Here is a 27,281-nt window from a genome sequence, read left to right on the forward strand (position 1 = left end):
AGGCGCATACGGTCTTCCAGGGGTTGACGCTAGGGACGTGGTTCTCAACTTGGGCAGATCTGGGCCTCTGTTTTCTCTCCAGTGGGAGATCAGAGTCTATCAGCTCAAATTCTGGCAAAAACGGAGTTTTCATGTCAGCTGCTAGGTTATCAAGTAGGCCCCCAAATACACATTTCCTGAGTAAACGCTGCCTACGGGTAAGGCAGTGGTGGGCGCCACTTGTCAAGGCAAAGGTTTTCTTGAGCCTGCTCTGTCCATCCTGGGCAGTCATCAGCCACATGTGAAGGAAACATGGCTAGTCAGATGGAGACGGTGGAAAGCCTAAAACACACAACTGGATTTCGAAGACTTTGTGCAAAATAAGCACGTTAAAGAGTTCATTAACTGGCCTATTAAATATTGAAACATTCTGGATACATTAAATGAAGATGTGACTCTTAGAAAACTTAAACTTACCTATGTGCCCGACACTATAGGTTTCCATCCAAGAGCATTATTTTGTGGTAGTTTCGCGAATGTCCCTGCCTGTCACTGTGACCCCTGGCCAGCAGAACCAACATCACCTGGAAGATGATGAGAAATGGCACAATGCCAGCTCCACCGACCCCAGACTTACCGGGCCAGACTCTGCGTTTTAGTTAAGAGTCCCAGGTGATCTCTGTGTACGTGGGTCAGAGAGGGTCTACTTCAGGTCACAGAAGACCCATGGATCGGGGATTCCTAACCTAAGGGACCTGGATCCTCCTGGGGTGTGAGGAGCCTACAGATTGGCCCTGGAAATCTGCGAAATACTACAGTTTTATTATGCAGCTTATTTTCAAACATAAGTGGCTCTTCGTGAATGGATGGCCCTGTCACCAACACTTGGGAAGTTGTGAGCAGTGCAGATGCTGGGTGTGGAACCCAACAAATTTCCAGCCAGTTCTCCTGTGATCCTGACGTCAGCAGTGGGAGAACCACGGAACCAGGTACCGACGAGGGCTAAGCCATCACTGTGTGATGATCTGGAGGGTGACGCCGGCCTTTATGGGATGACTTTGATGCAAGACAGTGTTCGGGCTAGCATAAGGGTTCAGAAAATGGGCTTTGTAGTCAGACCTGAATTTTTCAAGAAACAGCGAAAGTACATTCAGTCTTTTTGAGGATTGGTGAAAGTCCACTCAAATGTTTAAGTGATGAAGACCCTGCCTCCACAGAAAGGTGATGAAGTCACCAATGGTAACTTCGGTACAGGGCCACCAGGTGATCTGGCTGTGTGTGGTTTGGCATAGGGGAATGGGTGAAACCAACAATTTATTAAAGCCAGTTTTTTTAAATACATTTATTAACCAATGTTAACACATTAAATGAATCTATATATTGCTAGTCAGAGCAGCTTACAAAATGCCAGAATGCATCATAGAACTGGACAGCCACGATGAGTAATTACAATGTGCATAGTGGCTAAGCTCAACACCTTGATATAGCTTTATGATTTGCAGAAAATTTTTAATAATGATTCCTAAAACAATCAGTTGTAATTTTACCTAAAACTTTTACAAAACCAGGCCACAATCTCTTTTTTTTAATTTGTTTTTTTTTTTTTTTAAACACACAGTTTTCACGCTGTAGTAACTTGGAAATGTGCAACCGTGTCAACGGAGACAAAAAGCCAAAGTAACACGAATCTTACTTTCATGCAGCTATCAGTTAAATAGTACATACTCTGGAATGATTTTACACCAAAAATATTTCCACAAGAACTTGCTCTCATAGGGGTGGATCGAAGTTTTAAAACTTGAAAAACAATCAGAGAAGGTAAGTGTTCTTGGTTACCGAGACCGCGGGCCCCGCGAAGTCGCGACAGATCACAGGCAGTGGGGAGGGAGCAGGACGCCCAGTTGCTAACTCAGGTTTGGTGCGGAGCGGGCTGCGGGGCAGCAGCTTGTCAATTAACTTGTGTCACCACCTCAACAGCATCAGGCCTGGATGGAGGATTATTTCACAGAAGACTTAGTTACATTTTCATCTTTAGAGTGACCCTGACAAACCTGGAGAAAACTTTTTAAAAGGTTTTCCTCCTGATTCTTTCACTTCCATGGTGTGTAATTGCTTTAATAAATATCAAAGGTCTAAATAAATATTTACAAATTATTTCTCTAACCTTTAAAAATAACTAAATGATAAATGGGAATTTGACTTGGTCTAAGATCAGTCTCTGAAAAAAACATAAATGGTGAGATTTAAAAAAAAAAAAGTAATTTAAGTTTTCCTGGCTGTATTCCATATATCTATGTATAAAAAATCATTATTCAACTATCGATCCATTCCTATTGGTAATGCTTCTTAATCCAGACATTCCGCAAAATACAGACTTTTTACAAATCACGGCATCTTTAATACAAGAAAATTAACATGCATTATTCTTCATTCTGTGTACAGTGATGGAGTTCATTAGTAGGCAATGACCCATTACTACAAACATAACGGCCTCTGTGAAACTTAAGTGCTTTCTTTCCTTTTAGTATTAATTTACAATATACGAGGTGACACCAGATAATAGGCAATCAGATGATACTTGGGGAGGGAAGGGAAGCATTAAAGAAATTTGTATGCCTCATCTATAATTTCATGGATGGATAAAGGTAGTTTTTGGCTTTTTATTTTTTATCTTGTTACAAGCACTCATGTTAGGACGAAGATGAAATGTGCAAACTTTAAAATTTAAATATTCATTTTTCTCTAAGATCCAGCTCAGTAAAAGATTACCCCAGTTCCCTGCAATTTTAAACTACAAGATCAAAGCTAATAATTTGTTATAAAAGTTATATATTGAAAAGAAATAATGAAAAACACAATTGGGAAATATTTAAGAAAAAATATGCAGGTCTAGCACCTGCTGTGTCAACCCTGTTCCCTAAATTCAATCATATACCCACTGGCATAACCAACAGATAATGCCTTTAAACAGTGACTTAAGCTGAACAAAACCAGCTCAACAAGGTTAAGAAATAAATTTCACATCAAGGTAGTATGTTTTATTTCTGAAACAGTTCTGTAGTTCTTACACTCAGATCTATTTTACACGTTTCTTTGTGAAACTCACTTGTATTCACCTGTGGTTTTTTTTAAAGATCTGTTGTTTAAAGGTTAAAATCTCTGTAAAACCTAAAAATGTTTTAAAATTTGCTGAAAATGCAACAAATTCTCAATTAAAATTTATTTAAAATAATACCCTCCACTGATGTTACTTTTACCCCCTGAAAAACTCTGGAGGAGCATTAACAAAAGATTTAAACTACTGTGCAAAATTTCTTCACGAAAAGTGTTTAAAGGCTGGTGCAAAATGGGAAGCAAATTCTAAACAATTTTGGCTTCTTGGAAACAAAAACTGCTGTGTCTGCGAAGAGTACTCGTCGGTGCTTCTCCGGAAGACCCGCCTTCATCTTTTCCGGCGACAGGTGCGCTTATGCTCAGCGTGCCAGTGCTCCTGCTGACACTTGATGGAGCAGTACGAGGTGTTCCAGCAGCAGTGGTACATAGCCTCCTCCTCACAGTTGTAGCACTGCAGGTGAGAAATCAGGGCCGTGTTTAAACGGGGGGAGTGGCTCAAAGTGGACACTTTGGAAGCTCAGCTTTTAAAGATCTCTGTGGCTCAGCCTTCAGCCACTGTCACCAGGAAGATGATGGTGTGTTTTATGCACCAAGCTGAACAGTGGGTAACAATGGGGCAGTGGAAGCCGCAGCATTTAGTCCCCAGGGAACATGAGCTTACCTGGCACACCAACTTCTCACCTCTACTGCTCATTCCCATCAGCATACAGATGTGCAGAGAGAGGATTCTGGAAAGATGACAGGGCGGGAGGCACTACAAATCTCTCCCCATGTGGAAAATAACTGCCTTGGTAGAATCTGTCTTGGGTAACTACTTTGGAACTCTGCAGTCTGCTGAAGGCTCCCAACTTCCCAGGGGAAGTAGTGGAAAGTAAATTCTGATTAATTCTGGTCAATTTCAGCTCTTAGCACTGCAGCAAGTGCCTCCTACATCCAGCTGCACGGTGGCAGCTGTGTATATGCAAAACTGCATATAAGGAGAAGTTTAGGAAGTGTGCATGCCCAAGGAGAGGCTCAGAGAAGACCTAAGAAGTCCTTAAGTTTATGCCTCAGACGGATTCTCAGCACAAAGACAGCCTACAAAACCCAGCAAACCTGAAAAGGGGAGAAAACAGTTCTAGAGTTACCATAAAATTAGATTCAAATGTCCAGTAGTATTCAGCTTCAACAACAAAAAAAATGAAGGTATATAAAGAAAGAAATAGCACTTAAAGAAAATAGCTGTCCCTGAAAAGGACCTACTAGCAGAGCTATTAAACAAAGACTTTAATAGCTGTTTTAAAGATGCTCAAAGAACTAAACAGATGTGAAGGAAGTTAATGAGGTGTGAACAAAGTGGAAATACCATTAAAAGAACACCAAAAAGAAAATCTGGAGCTGAAAAGTCACGTTAACTGAAACAGTGATTCTCTAAAGACAAATCTGAGCAGAAGCTAGGACAACAGAAACTAACACGGGCAAAGACAGAAGAAGAGTGAGCAGAACCTGAGGGACTGGGGGGACACTGTTCAGTGTACCAAGATGCGTGTTCTGGGAGTCTCAGCAGGAGGAGAGAGGACAGGGTAGAGATCATGTGAGGAGATAATGGCTGAAAACTTCTCAATCTGATAGACGATGTGAAAGTAAATATCAAGACATGTTATCTCCAAACTTTTGAAAGCCCAAGTTACAAGAGCATCTACCACATGCAAAGGATCCTCAAAATGTTACCACCAGCTTTGTCATCAGAAACTCTGGAGGCCAGAAGACAGTGGGCTGATATATTTCAAGTGCCAAAAGAGAAATACTGTCCATGCAGAATCCTATATTCGGCAAAACTGTCCTAAAATTCCCAGATATAAAAAAGCTGAGGGAACTTGTGACCTGCCCCGCAAGAAATGATCAGGGGAGTCCTACAAGGTCCTCCAAAAGAACACTAACCAATACTTCAAAGCCGTTAAGAAAAACAATAAAGATTACAGTAAAGATGACAGCAGAGATTAAAAACAGAAAATCTGTGAAATCCAAAATTGTTTGTCAATTTTATTGATCTTTTCAATCTTTTAGCTAAAAGGCAGAGGACTCAAATTACTAAAATCAGAAATTAAAGTGGGGACCTTATTACTGATTCTACAGAAATATGAAGGACTGTGAGTCTCATCAACTATTCCACATTAGAAAACTGAATAGAGATGCCTGCGTGGCTCAGTTGGTTAAGTGTCTGCCTTCAGCTCAGGTCATGATCTCAGGGTCCTGGGATTGAGCCCCTTGTCAGGCTACCTTCTCAGAGGGGTGTCTGCTTCTCTGCCTCTGCCCCATCCCCTGCTCATGCTCTGTCAAATAAAATCTTAAAAAAAAAAAAACCTGATTAAACAGATAGGACCCACCCACAGAGTCAGTGCAATCTCTATCAAAACCTCCATGAAACTTTTTTCAGATATAGCAAACCCATCCTAAGATTCATGTGGAACCTCAACAGATCCCAAATAGCCCAAATAATCCCCAAAACAAGAAGAAACTGGATGACTCACACTTCGTTTCAAACCTACTACCCGAAGCCGAAGCTACAGTCACCAAGCCACGTGGCCCCGGCATAAAGACAGACACGCACACTAAGGGAGAGGGGCGAGGGCCCAGAGAGAAATCCTCACACAGACACTGAAAGGACTTTTGACAAGAGCGCCAAGACCTCCCCATGGGGAACCAACGGTCTTTCCAACAGACCAAGCTGGGAAAACTGCATCTCCACATGCAGAGGAGGAGGCTGCACCCGCACCTAACGGCACACACAGAAACTAACCCAAAATGGACCAAAGACCCAAATGTAAGGCCTACGGCGCTACGACCCTTAGAACAAAACAAAGGACAAAAGCTTCACAACACTGGATCTGGCGATGATTTCTTGTTGTGACCAAGAAAATAAAGTGGCCTTCACAAAAACTCTGAAATTTTTGTGTGTCAGGAGACACTGTCTACAGAGTAGAAAGGCAACCCGCAGTCTGAGAAAGGGATCTATCTATAAAGCATACATCTGATAGCAATTAATACCCAGAATAGACACACAACTTCTGGAACCAACGAACCACCAGACTCAAAAACGGGCCTAGAAGTAGAACAGACACGTCTCCCAAGATACAAGAATGGCCAATGAGCACAAGAGAAGATGCTCAACGTCACTGATCATCAGGGAAACACAAATCAAAACCACAGCGAGGTGCCACCTCACACTTGTCAGGACGGCTAGAAGCCAGAAGGCAGGAAACAACAGGCACTGGCGAGGCTGTGGACAAAGGGGAGCCCTCGTGCATGGCTGGTGGGAACGCAAGCTGGTGCAGCAAGTGTGGGAGACAGCAGGTGGGGGCTCCTCCAGAAAATGGCCAGAGCTACCCTAGGGCCCTGCAACTCCACTTCCGGGTGTAGACCCCAAGCAACTGGAAGCATGGGCTCAGAGAGCTCTGTCCACCCACACTCATGCCAGCATCAGTCACAGGGGCAGAACCACGGGAGCAACCCAAGTACCCGTGGACGAACAGATGGGTAACAAGAGGCCGTGTACACCACACTCCGTGCGGTGGAATACTACCCGGCCTTAGGAGGAAGGAAATCTTCCTTCTGCCACAACAGGAATGAACCTTGAGGACATCGTGCTGAGTCCAACAGCCAGCTGCAAAAAGACAAATATGTACGATCACACATGAGGAGATACAAAGAATGGTCAGAACTGTAAAGACAAAGCAGGATGGTGATGGAGAGGCAGAGTTTGAGCCTTACAAGAAGGAAGAGTTGTAGTAATGGCCGCACAACAGCACATGAGTGTATTTACCACCATTGATGTGTACACTTAAAATTTACCATCTTCACCGCTACTATGTTTATTTTAGCATAGTTTTAAAAACCTAGGCCTCACATCTCCTTTGATCTACCACCCTCATTTTTCTACTGCCCTTCACAAACTCTGAGAGAAAACTGCCTGAACTTCCTATTTCCAATTATCCTCTTCTCTTTTCTTTCTTTTCTTTTCTTTCTTTCTTTCTCTTTCTTTTTCTCTCCTTTCTTTCTTTCTTTCTTTCTTTTTTTTCTTTCTTTCCTTTTCTTTTCTTTTTTCTTTTCTTTTCTTTTCTTTTCTTTCTTTTCTTTTCTTTTCTTTCTCTCTTCTCTCTCTCTCTTTCTCTCTTTCTTTCTTAATTGTATTAGCCAACCTTAGTTTCAGGCATAGAGGTCAGTGACTCACTGGTTGCATGTAAAACCCAGGGCTCATCCCGTCACGTGCCCTCCTTCATGCCCCTCACCCAGTCACCTCATCCCCCAACCCTCTCCCCTCCAGGGACCCTGTTTGTTTCCTAGAGTTAGGAGTCTCTTGTGGTTTCTCTCCCTTTTTGCTTTAGTCTTACTTTACCGGTGCCCGGGGATGGGGACACCTACAGTCTACAGGGGGGCTAGCCCCGCCTGGCTAACCTTGCCCCCAGGAAGTTTTTGGTCCAAATGTTAACAGTACTGAGGTTGAAAACTGGTCTACACCAGGGTGAAGAATCCACATAGCATTGGACTATCTGGACATGGGGAAAGTAAACACGACCATTTCAAGCTAAGTTAACAGAAGAAAAGTGGGATCTCAGACACTCACAGTGAGGACGAACAGGTACCAGGGAGCGAGAGAGGGCTGCACTTGGATGTCATCCAGCACTTGGACACAGGCCCAGACAAGTATGTATAGGCAGGAATTTTGGCTGGCGGTCAGAGTCCTGGGTATTAGGACCAGGGAGAAAGCCTACAGCTAAAACCCTAGCCTCTAACTTTCTTCGTTACTGGGTATGTTGTGCTTTCTTATCAATATTAATCTTTTGAGATGTCTTATAATCTTATTGCAATTTCAGTAAAGTTGGACACAGCTGGAATGAGTCCTGAGTTTCAATCTTGTGCTAATTACTCATGTGAGTTTGGACCAAGCTTTTTAGCTTCCATCTGTTTCCTCATCATTAAATGGTTAATTTTAAGTAGCACCATCCTTTCTCCCAAGTATCCTGACATTTACTTATGCGTTCACTCATTCATTCCCCATCTCTCTGTTTCTCATTTGTAGCTTGTCTTACATCCATTTTCCAGCATCTGTCATATACCTGTGTACTTTCTGTCCTAAGATTTGATTAAAATAGTTTTAAATCTTTTCCATCTTACTGGAAATGACATGATGAGTAGAGTGTTTTTAGTCACTCCACTTAATCTCATAAGTTTCAAATTCCTCATCTAAAAAAATGCATATAAATGGAAGTAGCTCCCTTTTTGCTATAAAAAGAGATGTACAGATCAAGGGAAGAGAACAGAGTCAAGAAATAAATCCGCACCTATAGGGCCAATTACTTTACGACTAAGGAGGCAAGAATACACAATGGGTAAACGCAGTCTCCTCAATTGGTGGCTGGGAAAAGTGGACACTCACAGCAGGATGAAACTAGAACACTTTTGTAGCCCAAACACTGGTTAACTCAAAATGGACTAAAGAAGTGAATGTAAGACCTGAAAACATAAACTCCTTGACATTGGTCTTGGAGAGGATTTTTCTGGATTTGACACCAAAAGAAAACTACACAAGTGGGAAGACATCAAACTAATAGCTTCTGCCCAGCAAAGGAAATAATAAAATGAAAATGCAGCCTATGGAATGAGAGAAGAGATTTACAAATCCTGTATATGGTATATGTGGTTCATATAAATAAACAATTCTTAACAACTCGGTAGAAAAAGACAACTACCTAATTTTTAAAAATGTGCAAAGGGCCTGCAAAGATCTTTCTGCAAAGACATGCAGACACATGAAAAGATGCTCAATATCACTCATCACCACGGAAATGCAAGTCAAACCCACAATGAGATCCCACCTCACACCAGTGAGAGTGGCTAGGATCAACAAGACAGGAAACAGCAGGTGTTGGCGAGGATGGAAAGAAAGAGGAACCCTCTTGCGCTGTGGGGAGGACTGCAAATTGGTGCAGCTACTGTGGAAACCAGTATGGAGGGTCCTCAAGAAGTTAAAAATAGAGCTACCCTCCGACCCATCTCCCTACTGGGTATCTGCCCAAAGTAAGTGAAATTGGGATGCTGCAAAGACGTGAGCAGCCCCACACTCACTGCCGCACGTGCAGCAAAGCACGGCCTCCGCGTCCACCAGGGCACGGGTGAAGAAAGATGATGATGAGTGGAGTACTGTCTGTTCCCGAGAAAGAAGGAAACCCTGGCGCTGCAACAAGCTGGAGACACGCAGAGTGTCAGCAGTGATGGGCGCCGCAGGGCGGTACTGACGTGGGGGACGAGGCAGGGAAGCAGGCCCACCACCAGGGCTTCAGCAGTCTCACGGCTGGGGAATGCTGGACGAGCAGCGTTCCCATTCCCTATTACAGCCTTCTCCTCTCATTTCTTTGATTCCTCAGTAACCTTATAAGTCTAGGGCCCACTTTCTAGCTTTCTCTTATCTTTGCATGAGACAGAATGACAGGGTGCCGGGGCCTGGTGCGGGGGATTATCTGGAGTACACCTTAATTCCCGTCTAGCGGTATTTATCTCGTTACTTATCTGCTTTTCCTATCAAGTTCTGAATTAGACGCTAAGTTCCCTTTTCTTTCTCTATCACGGTATTTGTAGTGGTCACTTTCCTGAGGGAACACCTACTGGACGTGGAAAGACCTGCTTCAGAAAAGGTAGTCTGGATCCCATGAAGACTCACAAATGTTTCCCCCAACAGTTAGCTGAGATGTGGTCCGAGCTCCCAATCTAGGGAAGAGCCGCCAACAGGACACTGTGAGAAAGGAACGGTGTGTCAGATTCTACGTGGAGTCAGAGGCCCATGAGACGTCACCATCGAATAGTAAATCGAGTGAAAAGACTAACATATAAACGCTGTGCAGCATGATCTGAAAATCCTTAATTTGCTGTCGCGACTGCTGACACCAGGTTCCAGAGACTGAGCCCTGGCCATGAGGAGTCAGCAGGCCAACCTCAGGGGATGGCGCGTGCATGGATGTGGTCCCGTAAATCAGACACAGTAACTACACGTCTGAGGGTTCACAGACTCAGTGAAGTAATCCTGAGTGGTACTCAGTACGGGGGACCTGGAGCTCACCGGGGAGAGGACTTCTAGTAAAAATATAAAACCCATCTAGAAAAAATATAAAACCCACCCACATTTGAGCTTACTTCAGGTATAAACTTGGCATAACCACGTAGGTCTCTCTGAGGTGACTTGCATCGCAGACCATTTAACCATCGTGACACTGGGTGGAACATGTTCACGGGTCATACTCTGAGAACAAACCGTACTTACCCACTGCTTCTTCTTGGTCTGAGAAATCAGTTGTTTGTGCTGTGTTGCTAGCTTCTTGATTTCTTCTACAAATTCTTCTTTACACTTCTCCTTTACTTGCTTACATTTCCTGTCCATTTCACCCTGCATATTGGCTACAGCTTTATTTACAGCTTGACGCTTCTCTTCCTCCATTTCGGAGCGCAGCTGGAATGAGAACATTAGCTCGTGACTGGCCGGCCCACGATGCACACACCTCACTCCACAGTTTCTACGGAAAGGGGGGACCCCCCTCCCTGTGTTTCATCGAGAGCAGTACATGTCTTAGGTGAAGGAAAACAAGGTTTACTAGCAATCAAAAGTTATAAAAGGTATTATATGATGGTTCTAGTTTTAAAAAGGAGCTGCCTGGCTGATGCCCAAGAGAAGCTGCTAACGCACTACGGGAGCGCTCCCGTCACGCTCAGGGTTCTCCGGGTGGCCTTACCTTTTCCAGAGCTTCTCGCACAACTCTTTCCGTTTCTCGTTTGTGGTCAGACTTCATTCGGTCTTTAAAGTCATTGAAAATCTTGGTGTATTTGTCGTGGCACATGCTTTGACACACTCCGTCGCTGGTGGTCTGGGTGCTTCGATGCAGCATTCGTGGTGAAGAGGCACTTAACTTCTTGGTCTGAGTTGACACAGACACCTTTTCGATTGGCTGAGGCATGGTGGGGATCTCCTGGCTGGAACTCACGGCTTCCGTTTCCGGCTCTGGTTCCTGCAGGGCAAGGACAGTGCTGAGACGCGACACGAAGCCACCCATTAGTAGTCCTGGTTCCAGAACGAGCTCTAGGAGGATAAAACTAGGGTAATGAACTACTGTTAAAAAACATGTAATTGAGATGGTCTATTATGTCATGTGTAGTTTACCACAACTAAACCAAAAACAAAAACAAAAAAAGCCCCCAAAACTTCTCGCAATGAATAGCAAGAATTCAAAACAGGAACTTCATTTTGTGGCATATGAACACTACAGTCTTTGCTTTTCAGACAGACGAAAGAAAAATACCATATAAGACATAAAACCCTTATCAATTTAGTTGCTGCTGTGGACCAGATTCATTAACAGATGTCCTGAGCGTGGGTCACTGTGCCCAGATGAGTACCTGGTTTTAGAGCATGGACATACAACTTTGAGAGGCGGAGCATAGCCATACTTTCCTCCAGTTTTTCAACATTGACCTAACTGAAGGATCGGGTAAATGCTCCGTTTCTCATAATGCTGAGTAACTAGGAGAGCTCCAGGAAGTGCAGCAAAGCGCCCTCCCTGTGCGACGCAGACTCCAGGTTGATGTGTGTTCTTCTGGCACTGCGGGCGGGCGGGCGGGCAGACGGTGGGGTTCCAGCTGGGCCAAGGGTATGGACGGCACCCCTGGGGTGGACCGTCGTGACCACGACGGAGAGGCACTTCCTACAGCCGCCCACCTGGACACTGCAGGGCGGGCAACTTACTTCCTTTTTGGGTTCCACACTTTGATTACGTCGTCCTTTCTTTGCTCTTGGTTCTTGCGTGACCTTTAGCTGCGGGCATCACACAAGTAAGAGCGTGTTACTGCAGACACTACAGACAACAGTGAGCAACCTGCTCCCTCCTGCACTCAGCTCCCCCAAATCCTTGCAGCCTCGGCCCTGGTGGGCTCGGGACCAGGCTGCGGGTGGCCATTGGGTGGGTTTTGTACCAACGTTTGTAGAAGGGAAGGGCACGTCAACCGTGTGCACAGCCGCCTCTCACAGGGACACCCACCTGCTCATTACTGGTAGACGAGATGCTGGACTCCGCCTCCTCCTCTCCCCGGTCCTCGTTCTTGGACTTCCAGAACCTCCCTTCACGAAGGAAGCGCTGATGCAGCTCCAGCTCGTCACAAGCCTTCTTCCAGCCCATGCTGCGCTTCACGTGCAGCCGGTGAACGTTGACTGTGATGTCCTGTATGTTTTCAGAAGGGATCCACGCCCTTCAAGGAACACCAGAGGCACAGTTAGAAATTTCCGGAACCGTAGTAGACTCTATCCGGTACAAAGTAGGACCTGGGGCAGTTCCTTGCCCTGAGGCTGTGGGGAACGGCTGTGACGCAGACTGCTCACCAAGGAGAAAGCAGTGAGGACGGTCAGAACCGGAGCGGGAGAGACTGGCCAACGCACCGGCCCCGCTGCGGGCTCTGGGCTCCAGGCAGCCCAGCCACAGCCCCTGCGGCTCCCGGCCCTCGTGCTGTGGAGGCACGCACACCTGGCCGGGGTGGAGGCCAGCAGAGCCTAGTGGAGGCTGGCAGAGCCGAGCGCACGCACAGATCCGTACAAGCAGCAGGGCCGACACCACGACCCACTGCACGGCGGCTCCAGCGCGTCGTTGTCTCCCAGGCACCCTGACTAGGCAGAGGCGCCCGTCGTCATCGCAGCCAGGAACCCGCTGCCGGCAACACGGACCCCGAGGACTGGATGCGAACCTGTATGCAGCTCTACCAAGAAGGAGCCGAGGAGCCGACAAACTCCAGGAAACTTCCCCAGGCTAATGCCCCCTCCCCCACAGAGGGGTGCCCAGAGGCAGCAGCCCACGGCCCCCGGCCCCCGGGGGGCCTTGTCTGCAGCTGCAGGACACACTGCGGACGCGCCACGCTGGGCCTTCGGGCAGGACCACGGGGCACACGCGGCCTCTGCCGGGAAGGAGTGTGGCCAAGGGGACTCGGGGGGCTCTGGAGGCAAGGGGGGCACACAGGTGCACCCCAGGAGGGAAGGTGTCTCTAGAGCATCAAGCACCAGGGGGGAAACCGGCTCCAACACGGATTGATCCTGTCCGTCCTCCGTGTAAACGTGCGCACTGTCAGCTTCCACTGTAGGCCTCCGGTCTCGGGGCTCACCAAGCCTGCCTGACTACTGTTCGGGATGGCCCGAGGCCATCGCCACACACACACACACACACCTGAGCCACGGACGCAGGTGCCTGCCTTGCTGGCCTGAGCTGAGCTGGCTGCTCGGTGATGTCCACACATGGTCAAAACGACACACCTGACTGCCGGGCTGTGAAATCTGAACTGCCCTTGGTATTTTTGAATATTCCATCCACAGGGTCTCACCTGACATTAGAAACCCTACAAAATAAACATGTAAAAACTCTGACCTCTATTTCAAAGAGCACAGATGGAAGAGCTCCTGTCTGATCTTATGATGAGCTTGTGATGAGTTAGTATCACATTTACTCTTTAAGTCAATAGTACGCATCGAGGGCCTCTCACGTACCAGGCAAGCGCCAAGTATACTTTCACTTTTTAAACACAGTATATTTGACACAGATTTCTGTTGTTAGCAGTGCTGACTACCTGGGATGAATCTATGACCTATGAGAGTACTTTTTCTCCTTAAATTGTCCATTTATCTCTCGGATATAAAAAAATAATTCACATTTGTTCTTAAAATGAGACAGAATTACATAACCACAGCTCATTGTGGTTTATACACACGTCCCTGTTCTCTTGGAATCACCTCCTGTAGATAATCAGATTCCACTTTTAAAGAGGATTGCGGATTATGCAATATGATCTATAAAAAACACCTTACTATTTAGGGGCACCCTAATAAAAAGAGGTCGGATGTAATTTGGCTGAATCTACACATCTGTCAGAATCCGAGGGCTCAGAGATGTGTTGGCGTTTAAGTGAACTCCCGAGGCATGCTGCTGCTTGCCCGTGACTCCCTGCTGACTGCACACCCTGGTGGCAGCGGCAGCCTATACCGGGCATGCTCGTTTCCTGCTACCTTCTCCTCGGGCAGGCAAACCTTGTAAATCCTAGAAAAACCGCACTTCTGTGGAGCTGCCTTTCCTCCTGGAGTGTGACAACTTGCTCCGGGAGAGCCAGCACGTTCTGAACATACAGAAGGGACCAGTCCAAGACCATTTATTTGTCTAGAATTTTTTTTCTCCCACTTATGTATAAAGAAAGTATGAACTGGCAAAATAGCATTTATTAGTAGTGACACTGTAGAACAGTGTGAAGTCCTCAGCACCAGAGATGTTTACTGAAACATGCCTACGGTTGTAAAAACAGTACGAATGAAAATGTGCGGCAGGTGGCCGGTAGGAGCTATCTCCTCTTGCTGTGTGACATGTTGCTTAATTAAAACTCATGCTTATAAATGTATAAAGTTCATTTTTTGAGACGTGAAATCTTCTAATAAGGTAGAGTGTAACGTGTTAAGGTTCATGCTTGTCACTGTTTACTGGGCCCAACTGGGCTGCCCGTGCAGCCCCCAACACGAGCACAGAGTGTCACACGTCATGTGTGTAACATACAAAGGATGACGTCAGCTGAGTTTCTGGGGGAGTCAAAAGTCATACGTGAATTTGTGATTGTGGGGTTCTTGGGCTCAACCATCAGCTGTATTATCTACAGTAAAGTCCTCAGAGTCTCATCTGTCCAGAAGTGTTCCAATACAATCTTCTAGGAAATAATAAATTTAGGAGAAAAAACTCTGGAAATTCTCTCTTCAGAACCCAAGCGGATTAGCTCACACGTTCTTTTAAATATTACCTGTATTATACACTAAATGACAGAAAATAGCACGCATGGTTGGAGATACTGTGAAGCCGTCTGGCCATGGACGAAAAAATTGTAAAATACCACGAAACAGTTCTGAGGATCACTTGTTCTGACCTAGAAGTAGCAGCATTTTACAAAATAACTGAAGTCTTGGTTTTTCTAAGTGAAATGTGTTTTATCCCACAAACCTTGTGCCCTACTGCATGGGTACCCGCAGGAAAGCTGGCCTTCATGAAGTATCTGCTGCACACCACGCACACAAAGCTCAGGTCATTCGTTTCCCTGAGGCCCTGACCGAGGCCCCGACCGCATGCACTGAGGGACGAGGGGTCCAAGCCCGGAGGTTAGGAGCGCTGGTGGCCTTCCGGGGCTGCCCCCCAACACAGCCCTGTGTCCCTGCCACGCGTGCACTGCCTGCCTGCCTGTCCTGACGGGAAACCAACACACCGAGTGTGATGCGCGGAGGACAATGAAAACACCAGCTAAGAGCCACATGGTTAGCACACTCGTCTTGCTTTGAATGGTGGCATTACTTCTGTCTCCTGGCCAGACAGTGTCCGCGAAGCCTGTATCTGTCTGTGAGGGAACGGAACTGCTTGTTTTGAAATTAGTCACAGGTTTCTTGCCTAAACTTCTTTAAGATTCTTTATTTAAATTCAATTAAAAATTCTTGCCACTAAACTTCTACTTAAATTAAATGAAAACTAAGTAAAACTTCACCATGGAGAGGAATACAGTGCCTCGTGTATAGATTCTCACAGCAGTGACAACTGCAGAAATCCTGAGGCATCGGGAACACAGAAGGCACCTCATGGACTTGCCTTTCTTTTTTTTTTTTTTTTTTTTTTGGACTTGCCTTTCAGATCACGTAGTGGACGTGGTGCCGTCCCTGTGACCCCCGTGCCTGGGAACCCTCCTGGCATCCGGTCAGCCCTATTCACGACACTGTTACTCAGAATGATACTTCACACTTTCTGATTTTCAATGCTCTATACATTTTAAGGCCCTGACATCACAATGAAAGAGGTAGCTACAATTTCATAGTACAGTTCACATTCTTTTATGAAGTACTTCGTGTGCAAAAATAAGATCACAGTAACAAAAATAGTTTTTACTGTTGGGATACGTGTATTGTTACATTACAAAAATGTGAACTTTTACGCTTTGCTATACACATCTCCCTAGCAAAGGAACCTCAACATCTAGGTTGGAAACAAGGTCTGGGAGTTACACGTGTGTAATTCTTACACACGTTCTTAGACCACAGCATCAACAAGGCCTCCTGCTCCCGAGTCAATTACTTTTGTGTGTGGCTTCGAATGGCGCTTTGAGAAGACAACCGAGACCACGTCCTCTCATCAAAACTGTGGCACAACCACACTCTGAGAGCCCTTCCAAACCCCTGCCTTACCCCCATCCCAGCAAAAGCGAGCACCGCATCCCACCGTGTCAGGCCCTAAAACTAGAACTACCATTTCCAGAAGTCGCTGTCAGGCACGTGCTGATGGGCAGGGTATGAACCAAGTAGAACTCAATAAAAACTTTAAAAGCCAAAACAAAATCAAAACCAAAAAAAAGAAAGGTAAAAACGATAAAGTATTAGTAATTTCCTACTCTGGGTAGTAGGTTTCCTGGTTTTATTAATTTTTTCCCGCTGTGCTTATGTATTCTATTGAATCCTCGAGAAAACAGTAAAAGCTAATTAACCAAAATCAATCAAAGGGTAAATACAAAAGAAAAAAAAATGATGTGATTTGTTTCTCCAAATTAGAATAAATTCCAGGCTATTTCAGATGGAGGGGCCCTCCAACACCAAGGACCACCTGACGGGCACCCTACGATCGCTCAGGGGTCAGCTGTGATGGAGCAGGGCCATGCTATGCTCACCTTTGGTGGTGGTGACCAAAGAAGCGGACGTCAACCTGGTTGTCCTCTTTCTGTAGCACTTTGGCGGGCCAGAATCCAAAGCCTTTCATTTTAGCCCAAACTAGTTCATGATTAGGTATCTGGAAATAAAATGTTTTACTTTGTCACGTTATTTTTAAAGTACTAAATGCAAGCACATCATTAATAATGAACAATGTAGGGGGCACCTGGTGGCTCAGTCAGTTAAGTGTCTACCTTTGGCTCAGGTCGTGATCCCAGGGTCCTGGGATCCAGACCCAGCATCAGGTTCCCTGCTCAGTGGGGAGCCTGCTTCTCCCTCTGCCCTCTCCCACTCCCCCTCCTCGTGCTCTAATAAATAAATTAAATCTTTGAAAAATAAATTTCAATTTAAAAAAATGAACAAGTTAGTAAATACAGTCCATTATCTTGAAAATATCTTTTTTTAAGTCCTAAACCCACAGAACTCTTTCTCAGATTGATTCTGCCTTCAAGAAAAACATTATAATCTGCATGAGAGCAACGACATGGACCTTCTTCTCTCAAAAGAGACAGCCTGCAGCACTCGGGGACGAGGACGTCCCTGTGCCGGCTGAGGCATATGAGTAACACTGGCAAACACCTTGCCCTCACTGCTTCCTGAGGTGCAGACCAACAACTGGGAGCTGGGAAGAAATGCGAGTCTGAAGCCCTGCTCTAGGCCTACGGAATCAGAGAAGTGTCGGGGTGCCTGAGAAGCACAGGCCTGGTGCTGCCCCTCCAATCACGGGGAGTGAGCACCCTCCCGACAGGGCACTCCAGGGGATACCACACGGCTACGAGCACACACGAAGCCTATACTTCTTGTGAAACACTGAGGGAAAAAGCAGAAAGTAACTTTGTTGTATATTAAGGGACCCAGAGTCTTTTCCTAAATTCCTCATTTTAAAGTCAGAAATGGATGATGCCAAGTGGTTACCCCTGGGTTTCAGGTGTTATGTTCAGTAAAATCACATACAATGTGATATAGAGAAAAATATCGAGGAAGGATTATAATCCTTGAGCATACTGGAAATAAAATTTCTTAGAATAGTACATCACACGAGGTAAAAAACAAAATCACAAAATTTCACATACACAAGGATAGCAGAACCAATTGTCAGGACGAGCATTTGACAAATAGAAGCAGTTCTTGCAAAGCTGTAGTTCATCCAGCTAAAAAAGAAAAGCAACTATTTTAGCCTACGTAAAACATGAACATTAAACTCTATAAAACAGATCCATTTAAATTAACATTCTCATGAGCATAATCAGTCTTGATTTTCTTCCTAAGCTCAAATATTTCATTTTTTAAATAAATACTATGAGAGATACTATTTCCTGTTCAAACCATCTCCAGCGTGCAGGTGGCACAGTTCCTCTGTAGCTCTGCACACCTGGCCTCCTGCCCAGCCTGGCTCCTGCCTTCTCTCTGGTCGGCTCACACATGAAATGCTGCACCCTCACACAGTCCTTTCAACCTGCCCACATTAAACACCCAGGACCAGGAGCAGCAGTCCTTACATTGCCTCCTCCCTCGTTCTCTGCTTTACTCCTTTTTTCATGCTCCTAAAGAAATGTATTTTATATGTTTCTTTTTTGAGTCTCTTTCTTCTGAGTATAGCCCCATGAGCAGAAAGCAGGACCTTGATCACCACTTTATCACTAACACACTGCACAGCACATAGCAGACACTCAATAAATATTTAAAATAAATATTTATTAACATAAATAAAATAAATTAAAATAAAATAAACCACACACATACAGGAAACCTTCCCTAATAATATGTATTTAATTTATTGTATGAATACGATCTTTGTGGGTTGGGGGGGGGGGTTTGCCTGTGAAATCTATATAGGAACTCAAACGTGAATCTTTCATTCCAAGAGATAAAACATTTCTGCACAATGAAGGAAACCAACAAAATGAAAAGGCAATTTAACGAATGGGAGAAGATAATGGGTTAATATCCAAAATATATAAAGAACTACCACACCTCGACCCCCGCCCGCCCGCCAAATCCAATTAAAAAATGGGCAGAAGAATTAAATACACATTCTTTCAAAGAAGACATCCAGATGGCCAAAAGACACGTGAAAGGATGCTCAATGTCACTGATCATTAGGGAAATACAAAACAAAACCACAATGAGATACGACCTCACACTGGTCAGAATGGCTAAAATGAACAAGTCAGGCAACAACAGTGAGGACGTGTAGAAAGGTGAGCCCTTGTGCACTGTTGGTGGGAATGCAAACTGGTGCAGCCACCATGAAAAACAGTGTGGAGGGTCCTCAAAAAGATAAAAAATAGAACTGCTCTATGAGCCAACAATCCCACTTCTGGGTATTTTTGTGAAGAGATATTTATTCGAAGAGACAGATACTGCTTCTTGGCCTTTTGGCTAAGACCAAGTGCGAAGAGATACAAGCTCCCTGATCTTTACTGCAGTGTTATCCACAACAGCCAACATAAGGAAGTATCCATCAGTAGATGAATGGATAAAGAAGATAAGGTGTACTATTCTTCTCAAACTATTCGAAACAACAGAAAATGAAGGAAACCCTCCAAACTCATTCGATGAGGCATTACCCTGGTATCAAAACCAGATACTCTACTAAAGGGGAGCCTGGGTGGCTCAGTCAAGTGCCTGCCTTCAGCTCAGGTCATGATTGCATGACCTGAGGGTCCGGCAATCAAGCCCCACTTTGAGATCATCCCTGCTCAGCGGGGAGTCTGCTTCTCCCTCTCCCTCTGCCCATCCCCCCTTCTCGTGCTTTCTCTCCCTCAAATAATTTTTTTAAAAGACTCCACTAAAAACCAGAATTACAGGCCAATATCCCTGATGAACATGGATGCAAAAATTCTCAGCAAAACATGAGCAAATTGAACCCAATGATACATTAAAAAAAAAAAGATCATTCATCATGATCAAGTGAGATTTATTCCTGGGTTGCAAGGGTAGCTCAATATTCTCAAATCAATCAACATGATTCACCATATTTAATTCACCAGATTTATTAATATAATAAAAGGATAAAAAACATGATTATCTCAAGGGATGTAGACAAAGCACCTGGCAAAGTACGATATCCATTCATGATAAAAATTCTCAACGAAGCAGATTTAGAGAACATACCTCAACATTATAAAGGCCATCTATGAAAAACCCACTAGCAGATGTCATCCTCAATGGGGAAAAACTGAGAGCTTCTCCCTTAAGGTCAGGAACATGACAGCAACGTCCACTCTCCCCACTGTTGTTCAACATAGTAGCAGAAGTCCTAGCCACAGCAATCAGGCAACAAAGAGACATAAAAGGCATCCAAATCCACAAGGGAGAAATCAAACTTTCACTATTTCTGCAGGTGACATAATACCCTATATAGAAAACTCAAGACTTCACCAAAAAATTGCTAGAACGGATATGCAAATTCAGTAAAGTCACAGAATATAAAATCAACCTACAGAAATCTGCTGCATCTCTATATACTAATAATGAAGCAGCAGAAAGAGAAAGTAAGGAATCAATCCCATTTACAACTGCACCAAAACCAAGATACTTAGGAATAAGCCTAACCAAACAGGTAAAACACCTGTACTCTGAAAACTACAGAATACTGATGAAAGAAATTGGAGATGAGAGAAATGGAAAGACATTCCATGCTGATGAATTGGAAGAACAAATATTCTTAAAATGTCTACACTACCCAAAGCAATCTGCACATTTAATGCAATCTCTATCAACATAGCAATAGCATTGTTCACAGAGCTAGAACAAATAATCCTAAAATTGGTATGGAACCAGAAAAGACTCCAAATAGCCAGAGGAAGGCTGAAAAAGAAAACCCAAGCTAGGGGCATCCCAGTGCCTGACTTCAAGCTGTATGACAAAGCTGTGGTCATCAAGACAGGATGGTGCTGGCACAAAAACAGACACATAAATCAGTGGAACAGAACAGAGAATGCAGAAATGAGACTCTGTGGCTAACTTATCTTCGACAAAGAAGGAAAGAATATCCAGTGGAAAAAAGCCTCTTCAACAAATGGTGTTGGGAAAATTGGACAGCCACATGCAGAAGAATGAAACTGGACCCGTTTCCTCACATCATACACACAGATAAACTCAAAATGTATGAAAGACCTAAATGCAAGACCAGAATCCATCAAGATCCTAGGGGAGAACACAGGCAGCAATCTCTTCAACCTTGGCTGCAGCAACTTCTTGCTAAGATACGTGTCCAGAGGCAAGAGAAACAGAAGTAAAAATGAACTATTGGGACTTCATCAGGATAAAAAGCTTCTGCACAGCAAAGGAAACAGTCAACAAAACTAGAAGGCAACCCACAGAGTGGGAGATGAGAATTGCAAATGACACGTCAGATAAAGGGCTAGTATCCAAGATCTATGAAGAACTTATCAAACTCAACATCCAAAGAACAAACAATCCAGTCAAGAAATGGGCAGAAGACATGAACAGACATTTCTCCAAAGGAGACACCTACATGGCCAACAAGCACATGAGAAAATGCCCAACGTCACTGATCATCAGGGAAATACAAATCAAAACCACAATGAGATACCAACTCACACAGGTGAGAATGGGGAAAATGAACAAGTCAGGTAACAACATGTTGGCGAGGATGCTCTTACACGGTTGGTGGGAATGCAGGCTAGTGCAGCCACTCCTAGAAATGGAATGGAGATTCCTCAGAAAGTTGGAAATAGAGCTACCCTACGACCCAGCAAATGCACTACTGGGTATTTACCCAAGGATACAAAGATAGTGATCTGAAGGGGCACCTGCACCCTCATGTTCATAGCAGCAGTGTCTGCAATAGCCAAACTGTGAAAGGAGTCCAGATGTCCTTCGACAGATGAATGGATAAAGAAGATGTGGTACGTACACCGTGGTATTACTCAGCCATCAAAAAGTATGAAATCTTGTCATCTACAGCAACATGGATGGAGCTAGAGGGTATGTTACATGAAATAAGTCAGAGAAAGACAAATACCATACAATTTCACTCATGTGGAATCTGAAAAGCCAAACAACAAAAATAAAAGCAACTCATAAACACAGAGAATAAACTGGTGGTTGCTGGGCGGGGGGCCAGTGGGGGGGCGCAGGAGCTTGGGGCACAGATGAAGGTAGTACATCACAGGGACGAACGGGGCAGTGCAGGGAATGCGGTCAGTCCCGGTGTGATGACAGTGGGTGGTGCTGGACGGGACCACACTTGTCCTGATGCGCAGTGAGTGGCCGATGGACCGGTAACCCTGGCACTAATATGACACCATACGTCAACTACACTTCACTTTACAAATTAAAAAGAGGGTAACATTTATTGAGTGTCTGCTCAGTGTAACACAGCTGCCTGCATCATGTAACCGACGCCCTTGAGAGCAGTCACAGAAGAGGAGACAAACTGTCTTTGTTGAAGCCACTTAACAACTAAATCTAACTCCCAGGATTTATCTGAGGACTCTTCCCCTCTACTTGGATTATTTTCCATGTATGTCAAACATGGAAATAAAATATTTAAAGGAAATAGCAAAACCGAAGCACACGTAAGAGTGGAATTCTGAAATGAGTCAGTCCGGAACACGGCAAGAGTGTCGTCAGGAGGCAGGAACAGTACCTCATGGCAGGTGTCCTTATACAGCATCCGGGCTATGTCGGCCTGCTCGCTGTCTGCTGTAATTAAAGGCAGAGATTACCTATTACCAGCCATCAAGAAACACAAGACTGTCAAAAGCAATACAAACATTTACATGTTCTTTTGGTGTGACGGGAGTGGACGTATACCATTTTAAGTGAAAATGTCTATTTTAAAGTTGAGGTAGAACAACACTTTATAGGCAGCTTCCACGTTGCTTTCAACAGAGGCCTGAACGTCTAGGTACAGGGCGGCCTCTTTGTTTCCCTGGGAATGACGAAGACATTAACGGGGAGGATCTGAATAAGCCAAAGTGCTTATAAAAAGCCTCTCAACTAAATTTACCTATAAAACCATAAGGTATAATGTTTCACCATGTGGTGTGCCGAGTCTTTGGCCAGTTACTTCTATAAGCTATAACCACATCACCAAATATTTTCGAGTTGAAACCTTGACGTTATTGCTTACAAATCATTAAAGTGTTAATGTTTTGAATGTCACATTTTATCAAAGATATTTCCTGACATGGGACACGAATGATGTGGAGAAACATGTTCAGAAAAGAAAACCATTCAACCTCCATAGAAAATCACGGTGTTGTGGAGAAGCAGCTGGGCGTCCGCTTTGAATTCTTCGTAACTTCGGTACTTTCCCTCGTTCACCTTCTGTGGAGGACCAAGAGCAAGACGGCGACAGAGTTACCAGGGACAATGCTGGTCTGCGTTACACAAACAGGGTGAGAGCACAGGAACAGGAGAACATTCCAGAATGACACAGTGCGGCTGGGACAAGCCCGCCCGTGGCTGGAAGCGCGGGCAGCCACCGGCAACCCCTGCGCTAGGCTGGCTGCTGGCTGAGCTCCAGCGGCCGCGTGGGCCCCTGGACACAGCACCTCGGCCAGCATGCCGGGGAGACCCCAACTACACACCCGCTGCTTTGTAGCACGAAGACTAAGAAAAAGACAATTGTTCGCCTCTGTGACACTTTACCATCACCGTGAAGACGATACACTTCTCATTCTGAATTGGGACTAGGAACTGAATTGTAAAGAATTTTAAATTAAAGTCCAAGGTGTTTGTGCACAAGATGGTGCAAGGGTTCTGTCTACACCAGAGGCTGTGCGGGAAGGATCTCTCCCAGGGGCCTCCCTGCTGCTCTGCCTTTAGCTGCCAGAGGGAAGGACTATGGAGGGAATCTGAGGGGATTTTGTGGAGGAGGCAAAGTTTTTAGAAGGGTATATGGCAAAGTAATTTGCAAGTAGCAGGGAGGGACGCCTGTGGGTTGAGCATCTGCCTTTGGCCCAGGGCGTGATCCTGGGGTCCTGGAATCGAGTCCCGCCTCGGGCTCCCCGCAGGGGGCCTGCTTCTCCCTCTGCCTGTGTCTCTGCCTCTTTCTCTGTGTCTCTCATGAATAAATAAGTAAAATCATAAAAAAGTCGCAGGGAGGCATTTTCTTATCCTGGTGGTACTTTTAGGAAATCAGTTTGGAAATTAGAATATGAAGGCTTCTAAAGAATAACTAAGATCCTGCCTTTCTGCAGTTGTCCTTCCTTCCCAACGGCCTGGGAGAAACACGCTGATGGAGATCCCTGTCCTGTCTGCCAGTGAGGGTCACAGGGCTTATTTACAAATATCCACCTCTATAAGCTCCACTCTGAGTTTCTGACTGCACTGGGTTCCCCGGTGATCTGATACACACCCAGGTGGAAAAGCCCTACTGCACACATCCAAAGCAACTTTGTGATTTTTGATGTTTGCACCATCATGGCCTGGATTTGGATCTGAACTGCAAGCTCCCAAAGATAGAAAAATCGTGTCTTCTTGTCTCTTTTCCCTACAGTGCCTCTTGTTCATGGATGGCCCCTGCTAAGCACCATCAGCCCACCTAGTACTCCCCACGATCACCCAGGGTCCAACGAGAGGAAGCTGGCAGGTGTCTCAGAGAGAGGAAGCAGCAGAGCAAAGTCAGGGCAGGGAAGGGCAGGAAGGTGGCTGTGCTCATCATGGTCCTTCGAGACCTTAGGGGTTAGGAGAAGAGGCTGTGCTTGAGGGCCTGAGACCCGGGGGCACGAGGTCAAGTGAGAGCTCCTGTTTCACCCCAGGCTCTGCAGCCACTGCACAGGGAACGACCTTCCTTTACCCAGGTCCTACTGAAGCACCTCACTCCTTCCCCAGGCCAAGGGAGAGGAAGTCATTCCTGTGGCCTCCCTGTAAGCTGTTACGGACAACCACAAGATCCTGAATTCAAAATGACATGTAACGTACAGAATTAGTAATCCAGCAACCCTACTGGAAATGCATTAAAATGATCTACGGGATTTTACTGCAACTCGTAATTACATATTAACAAACCCATTAACCATCCTTGGCTAGAACAGGTAACATTAAGAACTCTGAGCCAGTTCTCTGGTTATGACATCTGTGTCATTCAAGTCCCAAGACCCTAGTCCTATGCTCTAGCACTTCCTGAGAGCCAGCCACTCAAGCCAAGAAACCACGTCCAGACGGGAGTCCTTGGATCTGGAGCAGCAAGTGGACCTGGCCACATGCCCCTTGTAGTCAGCAGGTACCAAGAACTCGCACATGGCTTACCACCAGGGCTTCTCAGAGAGGACAGCTGATGCGCACACAGAGCAAGCGCACGGCAGCCATGCAGCAGCAACACCCTCGAGGGCCCAGCCTGTTATGTTTTGGGAGGAGGGTGGGCAGCCACTCTCTCAAGAAGGAATGGCAATCAGAAGCACACGCCGGCAGGAGCTACTGGGTCACCGGGAGCCCTGGGTGTATTGAGAACAGGCCAGAGGGCCTGGCTTTACCTCCTGGATGGTAGGGACGTCGACCGCCGAATGCACCAGCCTCCGATACATTGGGTGCTTGTTGTCCTTCCCCTTTTTGTTAAGGTCGATAGCCTGAAAGGTCATCAGACACATCAGATTTAAACACAGCTAGAGAGAGGCAAGCGAGACAATTTTTAAACAACAGAACTTATATACAGGGACTACATAGTTTACTATGACATTTTTAGGGTTCTGATAGAACAATTATTTTGGAAAACTCTACTTCGTTTTTTTTGTTTGTTTAATTTTTTTTTAATTTTTTTTTTAATTTTTATTTATTTATGATAGTCACAGAGAGAGAGAGAAAGAGGCAGAGACACAGGCAGAAGGAGAAGCAGGCTCCATGCACCGGGAGCCCGATGTGGGATTTGATCCCGGGTCTCCAGGATCGCGCCCTGGGCCAAAGGCAGGCGCCAAACCGCTGAGCCACCCAGGGTTCCCTCCACTTCGTTTTGACACTACCAATCAAAATGTTCATTTTGACAAGTGGAATTACACGTGCAAAAACATTAACGTTTCCACAACAGGGAAAGGACCATAAAGGGGCCGGCTGACTGGACACCTTCCAACACCCACACACAAACACTAAGTCAAATGGAGACACAAATGTGAGACCTGAAATTACATAAATCCTGGAAGAAGACAGAGGCAGTACACTTCTGCACATCAACTTAGCAATATTTCTCTGGATATGTGCCCTGAGGCAAGGGAAACAAAAAGCAAAAATGAATGACTGGGATTTCATCAAGATAAAAAGCTCCTGCCTAGCAAAGGAAACAGGTGATGAAACTAAAAGGCAACTTACAGAATGTGAGAAGATATCTGCAAATGTCTTATCAGATTAAGGGTTAGTATCCAAAATCCATAAAGAACCTATCAAACTCGACACTCAGAGAACAAATAAACCAATCAAGAAATGGGCAGAAAACATTAATAGACATTTCTCTGGAGAAGACATCCAGATGGACAACAGACACATGAAAAAAATGCTCCACACCACACATCACTAGGGAAATACGAATCAAAACCACACTAAGATACCACCTCACACCAGTCAGAATCACTAAAATTAACAACACAAGAAACAACAGGTGCTGGTGAGGATGTGGAGAAAGGGGAACCCCTCTTGCCCTGTTGGTGGGAACGCAAGCTGCTGCAGCCACTCTGGGAAACAGTGTGGAGGGTCCTCAGAAAGCTAGAAATAGAGCTACCCTACAACCCAGCAATTGCACTGCTGAGAATTTACCCCAAAGATACAGATGCAGTGAACCTCAATGTTCATAGCAGCAATGCCCACAACAGCCAAACCATGGAAGGGGCCCAGCTGTCCATCAACTGATAAATAGATAAAGAAGATGATAACACACACACACAATGGACTACTACTTAACCATGAGAAAGGATGAAATCTTGCCATTTGCAACATCGTAGATGGAATTAGAGGGTATTACGCTGAGTGAAATAAGTCAGAGAAAGACAAATACCACATGATTTCATGGGATCTAAACAACTAACCAAACAAACAAAAATAAACAGACTATTAAATAGAACAAAGTGGTGGGTGCCAGAGGGGAGGAGGGTCAGAATAGGTAAAGGGGATGAAGAGGTACAAACCTCCAGTTATAAAAAGGTATGTCTCAAGGATGAACAGGGCAGCATGGGAACACAGCTAATAATACTGTCCTAACACCGTGTAGTGACAGATGGTGACTCTACTCATTGCTGAGTATTGAGCTCTGTGTACAAACGTGGAATCATGGTGTTGCACATCTGCCACTAATAGAATATCATATGCCAACTACACTGCAATTAAGGATTTTGAAAAACAAAAGATGAAACAAGAGAAATGTATTTGCAGAGAGTAACAGTGACAGTTTAATCTAAAGCAGCTAAAGAAAAAAAAATAAAGCAGCTAAAGAAATGTCCGTCAAAACAAAACAAGC

At 45.0% G+C, this 27,281-nt stretch overlaps 1 protein-coding gene across 50 annotated transcripts in view; it reads right to left on the reverse strand.

The window, feature by feature from the left end:
• Positions 1–1,465: 1,465 nt before the first annotated feature.
• The window catches only part of ZMYND11 (zinc finger MYND-type containing 11), a 131,009-nt gene continuing 105,193 nt past the window's right edge, over positions 1,466–27,281 (reverse strand). For 24 of the 50 annotated variants that reach the window (XM_072749712.1, XM_072749700.1, XM_072749738.1 and 21 more), the window contains 10 exons: positions 25,318–25,410; positions 23,080–23,167; positions 22,485–22,540; positions 17,938–18,015; positions 16,825–16,943; positions 12,153–12,360; positions 11,861–11,929; positions 10,854–11,126; positions 10,388–10,573; positions 1,466–3,544 (listed from right to left, as the gene is read on the reverse strand). In XM_072749712.1, the coding sequence (XP_072605813.1) occupies positions 3,422–3,544; positions 10,388–10,573; positions 10,854–11,126; positions 11,861–11,929; positions 12,153–12,360; positions 16,825–16,943; positions 17,938–18,015; positions 22,485–22,540; positions 23,080–23,167; positions 25,318–25,410 (1,293 nt within the window). In that variant the 3' untranslated portion in view covers positions 1,466–3,421. Of the gene's footprint in view, positions 3,545–9,790; positions 9,863–10,387; positions 10,574–10,853; positions 11,127–11,860; positions 11,930–12,152; positions 12,361–16,824; positions 16,944–17,937; positions 18,016–22,484; positions 22,541–23,079; positions 23,168–25,317; positions 25,411–27,281 lie in introns of all 50 variants that reach the window. The other 26 variants (XM_072749742.1, XM_072749717.1, XM_072749708.1 and 23 more) reach the window with 3 other exon arrangements.

This window comes from Vulpes vulpes, chromosome 2 (genome assembly GCF_048418805.1).
Source record: "Vulpes vulpes isolate BD-2025 chromosome 2, VulVul3, whole genome shotgun sequence".
Classification (NCBI taxonomy): domain Eukaryota; kingdom Metazoa; phylum Chordata; class Mammalia; order Carnivora; family Canidae; genus Vulpes; species Vulpes vulpes.